Genomic DNA, 12,540 nt, shown 5'->3' with positions numbered 1-12,540 from the left:
GAATTTAATTGGAAATTTCTAGGTGCTGTTTTCCAAAAACTGACTTTCGGAATATTCCGATACATTTTCAGAAAACCGTGTTTACATGACTTTTGATATCGGAATTATTTTTCAGAAAATTTAACTTTCCGAAAAATATCGGAATTCTCGTGCTCATGTGAATAAAACAAATTATTATTAGATTACACTATGTAACACAATTTTTGTTCCTGGGTAGTAAGTGTTATTTCCTCATTGCTTATGCCTCAAAAGTATAGAAAATGGCTATTATTCCCCACAAACTTTGCCTTTGTGACCAGGAGTGATATTTTGAAATTTACCTATTTCCAATGAGAAAACGGGCGAATTTGTGTCTGTTCGTTCACATAAAGTCAGAAAAAAACAACATATGAATCCAAATTAACATGTATTTATACTAAAGTAATACAAACATGACTACAAAAGATTTAGAAGTGAGTAGTTTTTCGAGATTTACGATTATACTGTAAATCACTTTCACGAATCAGCCCCCAAATGTAGTCTCCCATCATGTTCTCGTTATACTGTCCTTGGTAGCGGCGTTCAAAGTCCAGTATATCCTGGTGGAATTGCTCGCCTTGCTCCTCCGAGTACGCTCCCATGTTCTCCTTGAATTTATCAAGATGAACACTTACTACCCAGGAACCAAAAAAAAAAAATTGTTACACGGTGTTATTTAGCAGACGCCTTTATCCAAGGCCACTTACAGAGACTACTAGGTTGTGTGAACTATGCATCAGCTGCACAACGTCTCACTAGACCGAGTACTCAGTACTCAGTCAGTCAGAATGAGTCAAATAGGCTGAGGTAGTGAATCATAAGTGATATAGCAAGAACGGAATGCTTGGAAGAACTGCATCGAAAAGACTACCTGACTTCTTTAGCCAGTTTTGTGTTATATAACAGGGTCGTTTTTTGCCAAGATTTATTTTCTTTTCATTTTCATACGGTATTTTATTGACGTTAGGTTTTAAACGACTGATTGTAGACACTGAAAACGACTTGTATCGAAACGTATGTCATATTGTTTTTTGGGTTTAATATTTCCTTTTTTTGTACGCGCTTATATGTTAGAAGTTAAAAAGGAACAGTCTTTCCAAAATCGCTTTTAACAAAAAAAGAGAGCTTGCGTGTAGGCGGTGACTTTTCATTCGTTCCTTCTTCTTTTGTCTTTGGCAGTTTCGGTAAAGAAGAATACTCTGCATCTCATGCGGCATGGCTGTGATTTTCAAGAGTCTGCTTTTCTTGAGCGTTTTCACGGCAGGTAAGACTTTTTTTTATATAATTATCCTTACATCATTAAGGTTCTTTACTTTATTCTTAATCGCGGGGTGAATGCCGATGACGTAATTTCTCTTAGATAGCTTTATAAAATCTACTACCCAGTACAACATGTTATTGCGTGTTTTGAAGAAGCAGGTGACGTTTTTATATTTGCACAGTAATCCTGCAATCCACCATTGTATGTGTTCTATATATGAACATTGTTGAGGGGTTTGGTGGTGGTCACTTGAGCCCAGCGCTATTTCAATAACAGTTGTTAAGATTATCGCACAGAATGACAACTGAGCTGTACAGTTTACGCGTATAATCGAATGCTCGTGGTTCCACCACCAACCTCCAGTTATCCCATTGTTCTGCCATCCGACTCCTAACTGCGACTGGCGGTGTCCCTATTGGAACTGGATTCATCTCGATCTGATGCAGGTTAAAGACCGATGTCAACTGGCTGTCAAGTCGGTCCAGGTGGCAAATGGATCGGAAACGCGAATGCGCCAGTTGTTACTGTAGCGTTAGGTTATTTTGAGAACATAGTTAAGCTCAATTATACTCGTAACATAATTACATTTTTCCAGGTGTTGTCCCGTCCCGGTTTTGCTCTGAAGTGAACCTACCATCGCGTTAACAAAGAGCAGATTATTTGATACGCCTACACAATGACTCCCTTTGACTGGGCAGGAATGAATTAGGAATTCAGATGAATGCCATTCTTGTTTTCGCATTGGTTTTCAAAATGTGTTTATTAACCCAGCAATGACAGAAACTTAATCAACCCGTTTAGTACACAGAAATCTGTTTAATCCACTGTCTCACACAAAAATAAGATATCTCTGTTTATGACTTCCAGGAACCAAAGACCTCAGATTATAAACCAAGTGTAAATAATATAGAGTGGCATGTAAGCAAGTTAAATAGACTTTAATTACAGAGTTTGCATGTACAGGTCTGTAGTCCTCCTCTCCACCCCTCCCATGTGATTACAGGGTTGTGATGAGAGGGACTACCACACACCTAACCTTTAAAAACGAGTAGTGCAGCTTCAGTTTAGCATTAGCATCATCGCTGCCCAACACTCTTCTTCTGTTGAAAATGTTTTGTATATTTGCTTGTTTTTCATAGTGCAACATTATATACCCCTTGCTACAAAAGTGCAGTTCATTTCTATCTGAATCTGCCTTTGCCTGGCTTTGTGCCTGTCTGCAGAATTGCTGTGACTGAACAGGCCTCCCACATGATATCTAGACAGAGGATGTAATTACAGAAAGTGTGATTCATATTTTTTTAAAGAAGTTGTGCCTGATCATTACAGCACAGTGCACTATAGGGCCTATTGTCACATGATACAGTGAGGAGGTCCTGGGATTTAGGATTTTCCAGGCAAGCTCAAAGAAAGTTCAAAAGCCAGATGAAGGCTGATTGAGAGAAAAATTACAATGACAGTATTGGAGCTCCAAAACATGGAGACACCGAAAGATACCAAGTACCATAAAACAGCAAGGAAAATGCTTTCAAAAGTATTTAAAAGATTCTCAATAAAAGAGGGGCCAGTGATAATGTTATTAAAGTCCATGCTCCCCCCCCCCCCCCCCCCCACAATTTTACAGTGCATTGATTGTAATTTAAATGTTTTTTTGCTTTACCATAGTTTATAGTGATTCTCCATGCTTGTCTGTGCTTTGTCAATGTGCTTTTGCCATGCTTTGCCACACTTGGCTATGCTTTGCAGAATAGCACAAATGTACAAGAAAAAAACAGTTGCACAATGATAGGGGGAGCTGATGAGCAGAACTCAAGCTTATAAAGAGAAGGCCAATGGATTCTACATCTTTCTGCCGTTTTCTATGCTTAGTAGATTTGTCTAATTCTTTACAGATGCCTTTGAGGTCAAGGCCCCCAGAAAGCACAACATAGCTGTCTATGGCGAGCCTGCGTTTCTGGAATGCAGTTACCCCACGAGTGGCGACTCCCCTCTGAATCAGCTGGTGGTAACATGGCAGCGTGAGGACAACGAGGTGGTGCACAGCTTCTACTACGGTTCGGATCAGACCGACAGTCAGAGCCAGCGCTACCGAAACAGGACCAGCCTTTACCTGCCCCAGTTACTGAAGGGAAATGCATCACTGCGTCTCGACCGGGTCGGGCCCCAGGACGCAGGGGATTATCTGTGCTCCGTCAGCAACCTGGAAGGAACAGGGAAAGACGTTTTGCATTTAGCATTTGCAGGTATCTGTTTATTCAGAGGTCTGCCAAAAATAAACGCTGCTAACTTTTATAAGGAAACGCCCTCCTGTACGTCCTCTGCAAAGACATAGCAGTTTTCATTAACAAACCCAAGGCAGTCTAAACTCACAACCCCCCTGAGTAGACAGGTCATTCTCAGGGACCCCATGCCCGGTGAGACAGTGTGTGAAAAAGCATGTGCAGTACCAACCAAAAAAAGTGCAGTACTATCAAGTAAGGGGGTTTAAAAGTAACTTATTTGCACAGTGGTTGATAGAAAATAAGTGTTATTATAAACGTAACTACAGTAACCTGCTGTATTTTAACAAGCACCAATCAAAAAGGTCTGTCTCTCGCTAAACTTAACTGTACTTGTAGACTCTAAATCAGATAAACAAGTATGAGTTGAACGAACTCTTGTTTTTAAATTAGATGCAGTTCACTGCTCAATAGCTCGCCAATGCCAACTGTACATTAAGGAAAGCTTTCAAATCCGACAGGCGTAGACCCAAGATTTTCTGGGATTATATAATACAATAAAGTAGGGCTTTACAGACAGGGGACAGGACAGAATCTGTAACAGCAGTGTATCACACAACACTGCCCATTACATAATATAAATACACATTGGCTGATCTAGATTGGGTTACATATATATCTACGGCAACCAACTAGAATTGAAGAGCAGATCCATAGTCAAAGCACCTAAGAAAATGTAACTTGAATCTGCTTACTCTTTGATTTACTGGATTGCTCCTCATTCTACAGCTTACTACAAGGAGCCCCGTTTCAGCGTCAAGCTGCACTCTGGGAACACCTCTCTCCTGTATGAGAGCGAGGGCTATCCTGAAGCACAGGTCCAGTGGCTCACCCCACAGGGCAGGGACCTCCCACACCGTACTGAAGCCCTCCAGCAGACTAACGGGAGCAGGCTGTACACTCTCAAGAGTCTCCTTGTGGTGGATCTCAATTCAGACACCGACTTCACTTTCATACTGCAGAACGACATGCTGAATCAGACAATCACCAGATTTGTCAGTTTCAGTCGAGGTAACGAGAGAGAGAAAGAGAGATTTACTCCTTGGTTCATTTTAAAATGTATTTACAATGGAATCAAGGCCCTTATTTTAATAAGGCTGACAACGTTCAACAGTAAGAAAACTATATATCTGAAATGAAAGGTTTAAACTCGGAAAGGTAGATTATGACACTGATTTTGTATTTATATTGTGTGAAATATTAATAATGATGTTTTGTTTCATGCAGACGGCGACGGCGATTCAGAAAATAATTGTGATTGTCTCGGGAAGAGATTGGCTATCGTTCTCATCGTGATTACTGCTTTACTTCTTTCAGTGGCTGGTTTGCTTTGCTACCAGAGAAGAAAAAGACCGGACATGGGAGGGACAGGGACTTTATAGCTAAATGAACTGCTTCACCATCCTTACTTTTTAAGTATACTCTTATGATTAATAATATGTTATTAAACACACATGAATATACTGTTCTTCTATATGGGTATATCAACAGCAGAAAAATTCATCTGAATTCTTAGCGGCTGGCCCTGCAGTACAGATCAACAAAGACTGCATTATATATCAGCAAGACTGAAACCCAGAAAGAATGAGGAAACTCAAGAGAATGTTTCCTGGCCTGGATCCTGAAACTGCTGTGTTTTTGTATTTCAAAGACTACTTTTTCCTTAAAGGGGTACTGTGTACCCACAGCTTTAACAGCTTGTTTGCATAGCAACATCCTAATTGCCGGGACACAGTGATGACAGACACTGTAAAACAGCAAATTACCTTTGTAGCTACCTGCTCTAACACATATAAATATATTTCAATATAAATGTGCCTATTTAAAATACCGCAAGATATTTTTACAATATATTCTATATTTTGGAACCTTTTAAAAGTTTCCTCGACCATAAAACACGAGCTGTCTTTCACGAGCGATCAGACACCAAGTCAGACGTATCTCGTTCTGCAGTAGGGAGACAAAAGGAGCCCAAACGAAGTAACTTTAGGAAGCTGCTTTTTTAGGACCAGGGGATGATCCGGTTGTTATTTATGACCTCATTTCAGTAATGTAATCTAATACCTTACTTCTCACTGTTGCACACTGTTTGTTTCAGTTTCCAATGGTAACAGTATAATGTTAATTTACCGCTCTTTATCAAAGGCATGTATTTATTTATTTATTTTTAGCCAGACTTTCCCATGTGATTAAGGAAACTTTTTCCTCCTTTCCGGGCTGTATTTAGCCCATTAACCAGCAGTAATATAAAAGAGCTTGCATGTATTGCACCACAGATACAGTCTACTTTACATGCTTCAGCAAAATGACTGCCCGCCTCATTTCCTGTTGCCATTTTTGTATTTGCTTTATTAGTGATAACATTTTGATGTAATTATGTTTGCAGCACAGCTTTCTTCAGGGGTTCTCTCACTTTTTTGACACTTATAAAGTTCAATTAAAACAGTTTTTATTTGACATGTGTTAAAAAAAAGAAAGCCCTTACCTTGATATACTCTTAACCCTGTCATGCATGGCAACCTCATACAGGGACAGACACAAAAAAAACAAAAAAACTCTCTCTCTAGTCTTTATATGGGGACAAAAAAATAAATCAATGGAAAATATGTTTATTATTATATGTCCAAAACTGTTTTTTTCCCCAGCTATTTTCAGTATTTCATGTCGGAAAGAGTTACCCTTCACTGCGGTCAGTTGTTATGAAATTCAAGCGTTAACTCAGAAGCTGCGATTTACTGCAGTTATAAAAACAGAGATACATAATTTAAACTGAATTCCCTGGTTTATTTCCAACTGTTCTGCTCAATATTACACATAATAAACAAGAATATTTTCATACTCTATGGCTAAAATCCCAGCATTCCCAGACTGAAGTCTGGGACACTGTTTTATAGACACTGGACCAGTTTACCCAAAGTAATATTAAGCACTTCAAGATTAACGTTAATCCGGGCCTATGAAACCAGCCGTTACGCAGCTAGGAAAGACTAGTAAAACTGCACTAAACAAAGCATCTGCTACATTGGGAGTTTTACACAAACTATGTAGTACATGAATAGATGCATTAGGGCAGGACACCAGGAAAAAAATAAGGCATTTACTGTATCTTCTTTCTAAAACAGGATATCTGGTACAGCACACAATGAAGACTTTATTTGCAAGCCTTGCTTACAGGTAGTCCAGCACTTCCATTGTCATTGTATTGTTATTTTATTGTATGGTCTACATAGCTCTTTCTTTGTATTGGTGCTTCTCTATTGAGATGTACCTGTGTTGGCCCTGGGGGCATATACTGAATAAACTAAACACTGAGAATGTGTTTTTTTTCTATTTTTAGATTGGGACGGGACTTTCAGAAAATTCCAGCATCATCGGTGTGTGCACGTCGCTCCTGCACTAATGTTCCTCATTTAAAGATCAAAATATCAAATTGAATTTTTTTTATTTTTTCTGGAATGAGAAACTTTCTTTTTAGAGGCCCATGCTTTCAAACTGTCCATTCAACTTGCATTACTTTTGCTGCAGAGTCACTTACAATAGGACCTCAGTTTTAAATCTCATCCGATTTGATTTATCCTTCATTGTACTCGTAAGAAATCCCCCACACAAGGCATCGTAGGGTTATGAAAGGGCTCATTGTTCTGTAAGCAATGAAATGAGGTCAATCATTTGGTTGTCCTCATCTAACCACATGGTGCTGGAATAGCAGACAATCAGAATAAGGGAATCAATCTGTAAATAACATTCAATCGAGAGGTTTTATTCTGGGGGAGGAGCACATGAATCTTTAGAACAGATTTTTTGCTCTGTTCTGCAATTATATAAATCATATAACATGTCTGAGCGAGCAGCTGGAAATATAATAAATTGAATATGATTTGAAACATGATTACCATCAAAAACATAGAAACGGCATGTTAAAAAAAAAAAAAGATCACAGCCGTCTTTTAAACAAGCTGCAATCAGATCTACTTGATCTGCTTTCTTTCTGCAGAACTGTAATAAATAAGGTACCTCAGTTAGTGTTTGTGACCGATACACACGTTTCTACAGAACTAACAACCGTTTCAGAATCTGATTCCTGCACACCCATCAGCCCTTTGAAATAGCTGCCATTGCCAAGGCAAGCTAATATCTGACAATTTACTTTTCTTGAAAATGATAATTAAATAATAGTGCAAGCTTTATACTGTATGCTTTACGATTTAATCTTGGCTAAAATACTAATTAAAAAAAAAATTAAAAAAATTGCACACCTGAAAAAATACAACACACACACACATCATTACCAGTACATCAAACAAACAAAATAACACATGTAAACCTTAGCTAATTTGCATTGCCATCACTTTGTCGGTCTCACGTTTTTCTGTATAAAAGACTCACTTGGTACACATGTATTTCAATGCTGAATTATAAAAATAACTACCAAGTTGCCAATCGTAGCTTTTCCAATGACTAACGTGATTTAAATGTCCATGCGTTCGTCATGTGACCTCTTGAAGCGAGATCTTATTTAAAAAAAATCAAAAGACAAGTTTACCTTCACGTGTGTCTCTTTGATAACAAAAACAAGAAGTGAATAAGACAACGGCAATGCAAGTTTAGATATATCATTTTGTTAGCTCGGAGTACTAGGAATTGCAAGTCTGTAATTACAGCAGCCTTTCAAGATATCTCTCCCATTAACACAGTGCCCGGGGTCTGAATGAACCACTGTGAAGGTCAAGCAGTCCTTTAGTAAACTCAGCGACGTCTTTCCATAAGCCAGCTGTACAGTCCATGTTGTCTTCAGATGTCAATAATGACAAAAACGTGGGGCTTGTTCTCTTCGTGAATCTGCATCGCTGAATAAGTGATGGCTTTTACTTCAGTTCCCTGCGAGGAAACAAAACAGTGTCTTTTATCTGCAGTGTTTTCAAATGCGCATGTTAAACATAACCAGGGTCTATTTAATGAACCTGAACAGTGACTGATCTTAATACTGTACCACCACCATTCAAACAGATAAGCACATCTACTCGCTGATGTATGTGGTCTCAGAGATCAAGCCACTGCATGAGCACACTGGCATGGTTAGATGGGATGATTAATGAATGATTTCAAACTGAGCCAGCCCCACCTGGTCTAGTCACTGTAGCAACCACGGAAGGAACTTTCTTAGAATAAGGCTGGGAACCACTGCACAATACAACTGAATTCATGTTGTAGCATGCTGTAGTAAAAAATTGATTTATAAGCCGTCATTTGGTCTAATAAACATTCCCAAAGTCTACAAAGCAGCAGGTGCATCTGAATGGGATATCAGCCCTAAGAATGGAAGACAAATTCTCAACCTTGGACAAAAACAGCCAAAACACAACAAAACCCCCCTTGTCTGCCACTGAAGGTGAGGTATTGTCTGCTAGTTGAGGGAGTGCATCAGGGAGACAAGCCGTTGCTTACTGATTAGACAAGGCTGGTCCAATTAAAAAGCATTAAAAAAGGGTGTCCTTGTTTTTTGCTAGATAAAACCTCAACACATACCAGAATAGCATGCCTAAGGAGTCCGAAGCTTCAAATCTTCAAAACAAGTTATTATCATCAGTGGAAAGGGAAGTATTTAAGCACGTAAATACATACATGTTCTGTGTGTTATTTACGTGGTTTACCTACCTGTGGGTGTTTGGTTAAATTAAACTCCTCACCCCACCTGAAATAAAGCAAAACAATCATGTAACACTGTTTAAATTGCTACATCACCTTCCTTTTATTAAGCAGCCATGCAGAGAACCTAGATTACAGGCTGTGTAGTGTTAAACAAAACAGGATTTAATGACTGATATACATTACAGAACAATTCTTTTTGGTTTTGTTTCAAGTTTGCAGGTAGACGGTAACATACAAGTGTGTGTTATTAGTGTTCCTACAGTATTTCTGGAAATGCACTGCCTTTAATACTTTGCATTTAAGTACGCATCCACAGTATTTAGCTGATCTAGTTGTTCCAGGAAACGAATACAAATCACTTACCCTATGGACCTGATTTTGAAGCGCATCCTGTCTATGTGCAGCACTTTCACTTCCTGGAAAGACATTGCAACGCATTTAGCAAGTGTCACTGGATCACCTCCTTCACGTCTAGCTATACCTGGGGCTACCCTGGAAATCTCTGCATTGATAACTGTGACAGTTTGGTTTTTGTGATTAAGCTGTGAAACAACACAAGGAAACACCACTATGTGTTCTTGTTACACTGTGCTTACCCTGGGAACAAAGAACTGGTCAGCACTGAATTTATACAACCAGTCATCCAGGAAGTGATAAAGGAGGGAAATCATGTCATCACCTGAAAAAGAAGAGGAGGAGGAGCCAGTCCAGGGTTAGTGTGAGCTCAACGGTACAGCCCTGTGCCTGTTTGCATGGTGTGAGCTCAACAGTACAGCCCTGTGCCTGTTTGCACAGTGTGAGCTCAACGGTACAGCCCTGGGCCTGTTTGCACAGTGTGAGCTCAACGGTACAGCTCTAGGCCTGTTTGCACAGTATGAGCTCAACGGTACACCCCTGGGCCTGTTTCCACTGCAGTTTAATGTGTGTTTCTATGTGTTCGGTGGCTCCCTCGAATCAAGTTGAGAGTGTATTTCTCGCACTTGACAGACTTTCTCACCCCTTACATTTCATTACACTCTCATTCCATTCAAACCATTTCACAACACCACCTTTCGACTCTGATGGCCCAGCCTACTCCAGACAAGCTCCCAGATACAAAGAAAAATGAGAGCAACTCAATACTGGAACAACTGAACCCTGAACAACTGAACTACGGCAACACTGGCTTCAAAATACTGCAGCCTGAGATAGCAACATTTAAGTAAATTACCAGCTGTATTTGACTGCTATCTTTCTGCTTTATATTCAATTTATTCTGCAGAATTACACATACAGAGGTTGACTGTTCTATGTTTTAAAACTCTTTCAAGTTTGCAATTTGCAGTATTACTGTAACTGTTTTTAATAATGATACAAGTTGCAGAGACTGAACTACGGAGCCATCTAGTGCTCATCCAACTCATTACAAGACTAATTTAAAGAGAGACTGCAAGTGGCCTTCTCTCGGATAATGTAAACTAACTGGAATGTAAACCTGGCTGTTCTTGAAGTTGAGTGCATGTACGATACGTAGAAAATAAAGCGATTTCAGATACCAAACAATTTCATTTTGGTAACACATTACAAACAGTTCAGTGGGACAACTTAAATGAATTGTAATCTTCGATCATTTCGGGGGGAAACTAAACTTTTTAGGGTTACCTTCCGATTCCACTTCGATCGTGTCGATGGGTTCCACGGTTTCGGTGTCTGTCATGTACCCGAACATTGCCATGGCGCACTGTTCAAACGCTTCCTCTAACGTTTCTCCCCATGAATGCAGCCTGGAATAGAAAGACTTGAAATGAACAAGCGTGCCAAAACAGGAATGAGAAAGCCTGGCTGTACATTCACAAAGAAAAGTACATGTAACTGCAATTGTAATACTGCCAAATGAAGACTATGTTTATATAGAAAAATGCACTACAATAAGGATTTAACTGTATTCAGGATTGGAGACAGCAGTCAATGAATAAATAACCTTAAAAATAAATTAAGATTCATGACACATTTCTCTGGAACTGTAGTCTGTTTGTAACGGCAAATTCCTTGTACAGAACAAAGCGAAATCTGTATACAGAACAAGCAACAAACAACTTACTGGACGTCTGCTGTGTGGTCAAGGTCTGAAACAGAAGCAAAAGTTTACTGGTTTTAGCATGCAAAAACTTATTTTTAGGAGGATTTGATTTGGGGCACAGGTGAGTTTGATGGCTTTTTAAACCTACAGAAGTTGACATCACAAAACCTTGCAGCGAAAAAAATTCAATAAATCTTACCTTTCAGCATTCGCTATATATATTTCTCAAATGTGCAGTTTTGAAAGAAAAACGTTATGAAAACATGTTTATTATTTAACCCATTAAGTACCAAAATAAAATGTACAGCAGGACTGTAATAGGACTCAGCATCACCCTCTGGTTTGTCATCTTACTCATAATGAATCATGTTGCTTTTCATCAGTAAGGAAACCAGGCAGACAAAAATAACAACTTGACTCCAACTCAAGTTCACACACTTTGTTTCATGTTACCCGGACCAAAAAGAAATGTGTTAGGTAATATCTGAATGCATCAGAACAAAAACCAATAATTAAATACTGGCTCTGTACTTCCATCAGTGTTCGAATTCGAATTCAGGGGACGTACAAAACACTGCAGCGACGGAATGCGTGTAAATTTATAAATGACTGTGTACTGACGCAATACACAGCAACTCGCAGCATAATATCTGGAACTTTGTTTATCTGAAATGCAACAACGACATAGACTGTTTTACAAAGTAGGACATTACGGGGTTAGTTTTACAAGTAATGTGTACATTTAACACGCGTTTAAAATGTATATATAACGAATGGATTCAGACTGTATACCCGTGATGTTTACACAGGATCACTACATACTGCTGCCTCAAACTTAAACGAACTAAACGTACACGGCAGAAGCAAAGCCTCACTCACATTCATATTTCTTATTGATAGCCGGGTACTTGGCCTTGGTTTTCTTCTGCTGCTCCGTGAGATCCAACGCTCTGTCATCCATGGTTCTTATAGTGTGTCTCTCACTTCCGTGCTTAATGCGGAATGCAATTGCGATAACATGTCATACCTTGACACGCCTGGCGTGTATTTTTCACGTCGTTTAAAGATGTCGGCACCCTTGCCGGCTTCAGCGATGAGAAAGTTGATGTCATGTGACTAAGCTAGCGTTTATTTATTTATTTATTTATTTATTTTCCCAGGCTTCCCAAGTTTTTGTCACAATGCACTCCGGGTTATTGCTTTTGTTATTATACTTTTTATAAACACCCATTCTTTTTTTTTTTTGTAAACGTTAGTACTGGGAGTCGGAAAAT

General features: G+C 39.1%; 2 protein-coding genes across 3 annotated transcripts; one reads left to right on the top strand and one right to left on the bottom strand.

The window, feature by feature from the left end:
* The first annotated feature begins 399 nt into the window (after positions 1-399).
* On the top strand, positions 400-6,877 carry LOC117414173 (CD276 antigen-like). Of its 2 annotated transcripts, none has more exons than XM_058999313.1 (5): positions 400-1,032; positions 1,198-1,282; positions 3,172-3,522; positions 4,288-4,569; positions 4,876-6,877. In XM_058999313.1, the coding sequence occupies exons 2-5, from the start codon at positions 1,234-1,236 to the stop codon at positions 4,938-4,940; spliced, it is 747 nt and encodes a 248-aa protein (XP_058855296.1). In that variant the 5' UTR covers positions 400-1,032; positions 1,198-1,233; the 3' UTR covers positions 4,941-6,877. The 2 variants fall into 2 exon arrangements, with proteins under 2 accessions (XP_058855296.1, XP_033879843.3); XM_034023952.3 differs by having other exon boundaries at positions 4,786-6,877.
* Positions 6,878-7,297: 420 nt separating this feature from the next.
* On the bottom strand, positions 7,298-12,352 carry LOC117413374 (protein archease). Its single transcript, XM_034022481.3, has 7 exons — positions 12,146-12,352; positions 11,288-11,312; positions 10,849-10,970; positions 9,804-9,886; positions 9,571-9,623; positions 9,214-9,250; positions 7,298-8,436 (listed from the first exon to the last, which is right to left on the bottom strand). Exons 1-7 carry the CDS (start codon positions 12,225-12,227, stop codon positions 8,350-8,352), a joined length of 489 nt encoding a protein of 162 aa, XP_033878372.1. The 5' UTR covers positions 12,228-12,352; the 3' UTR covers positions 7,298-8,349.
* Positions 12,353-12,540: the final 188 nt, after the last annotated feature.

The sequence above is a fragment of the Acipenser ruthenus genome, chromosome 25 (genome assembly GCF_902713425.1).
Source record: "Acipenser ruthenus chromosome 25, fAciRut3.2 maternal haplotype, whole genome shotgun sequence".
Classification (NCBI taxonomy): Eukaryota; Metazoa; Chordata; class Actinopteri; order Acipenseriformes; family Acipenseridae; genus Acipenser; species Acipenser ruthenus.
This window is presented reverse-complemented; position numbering and strand designations above follow the sequence as displayed.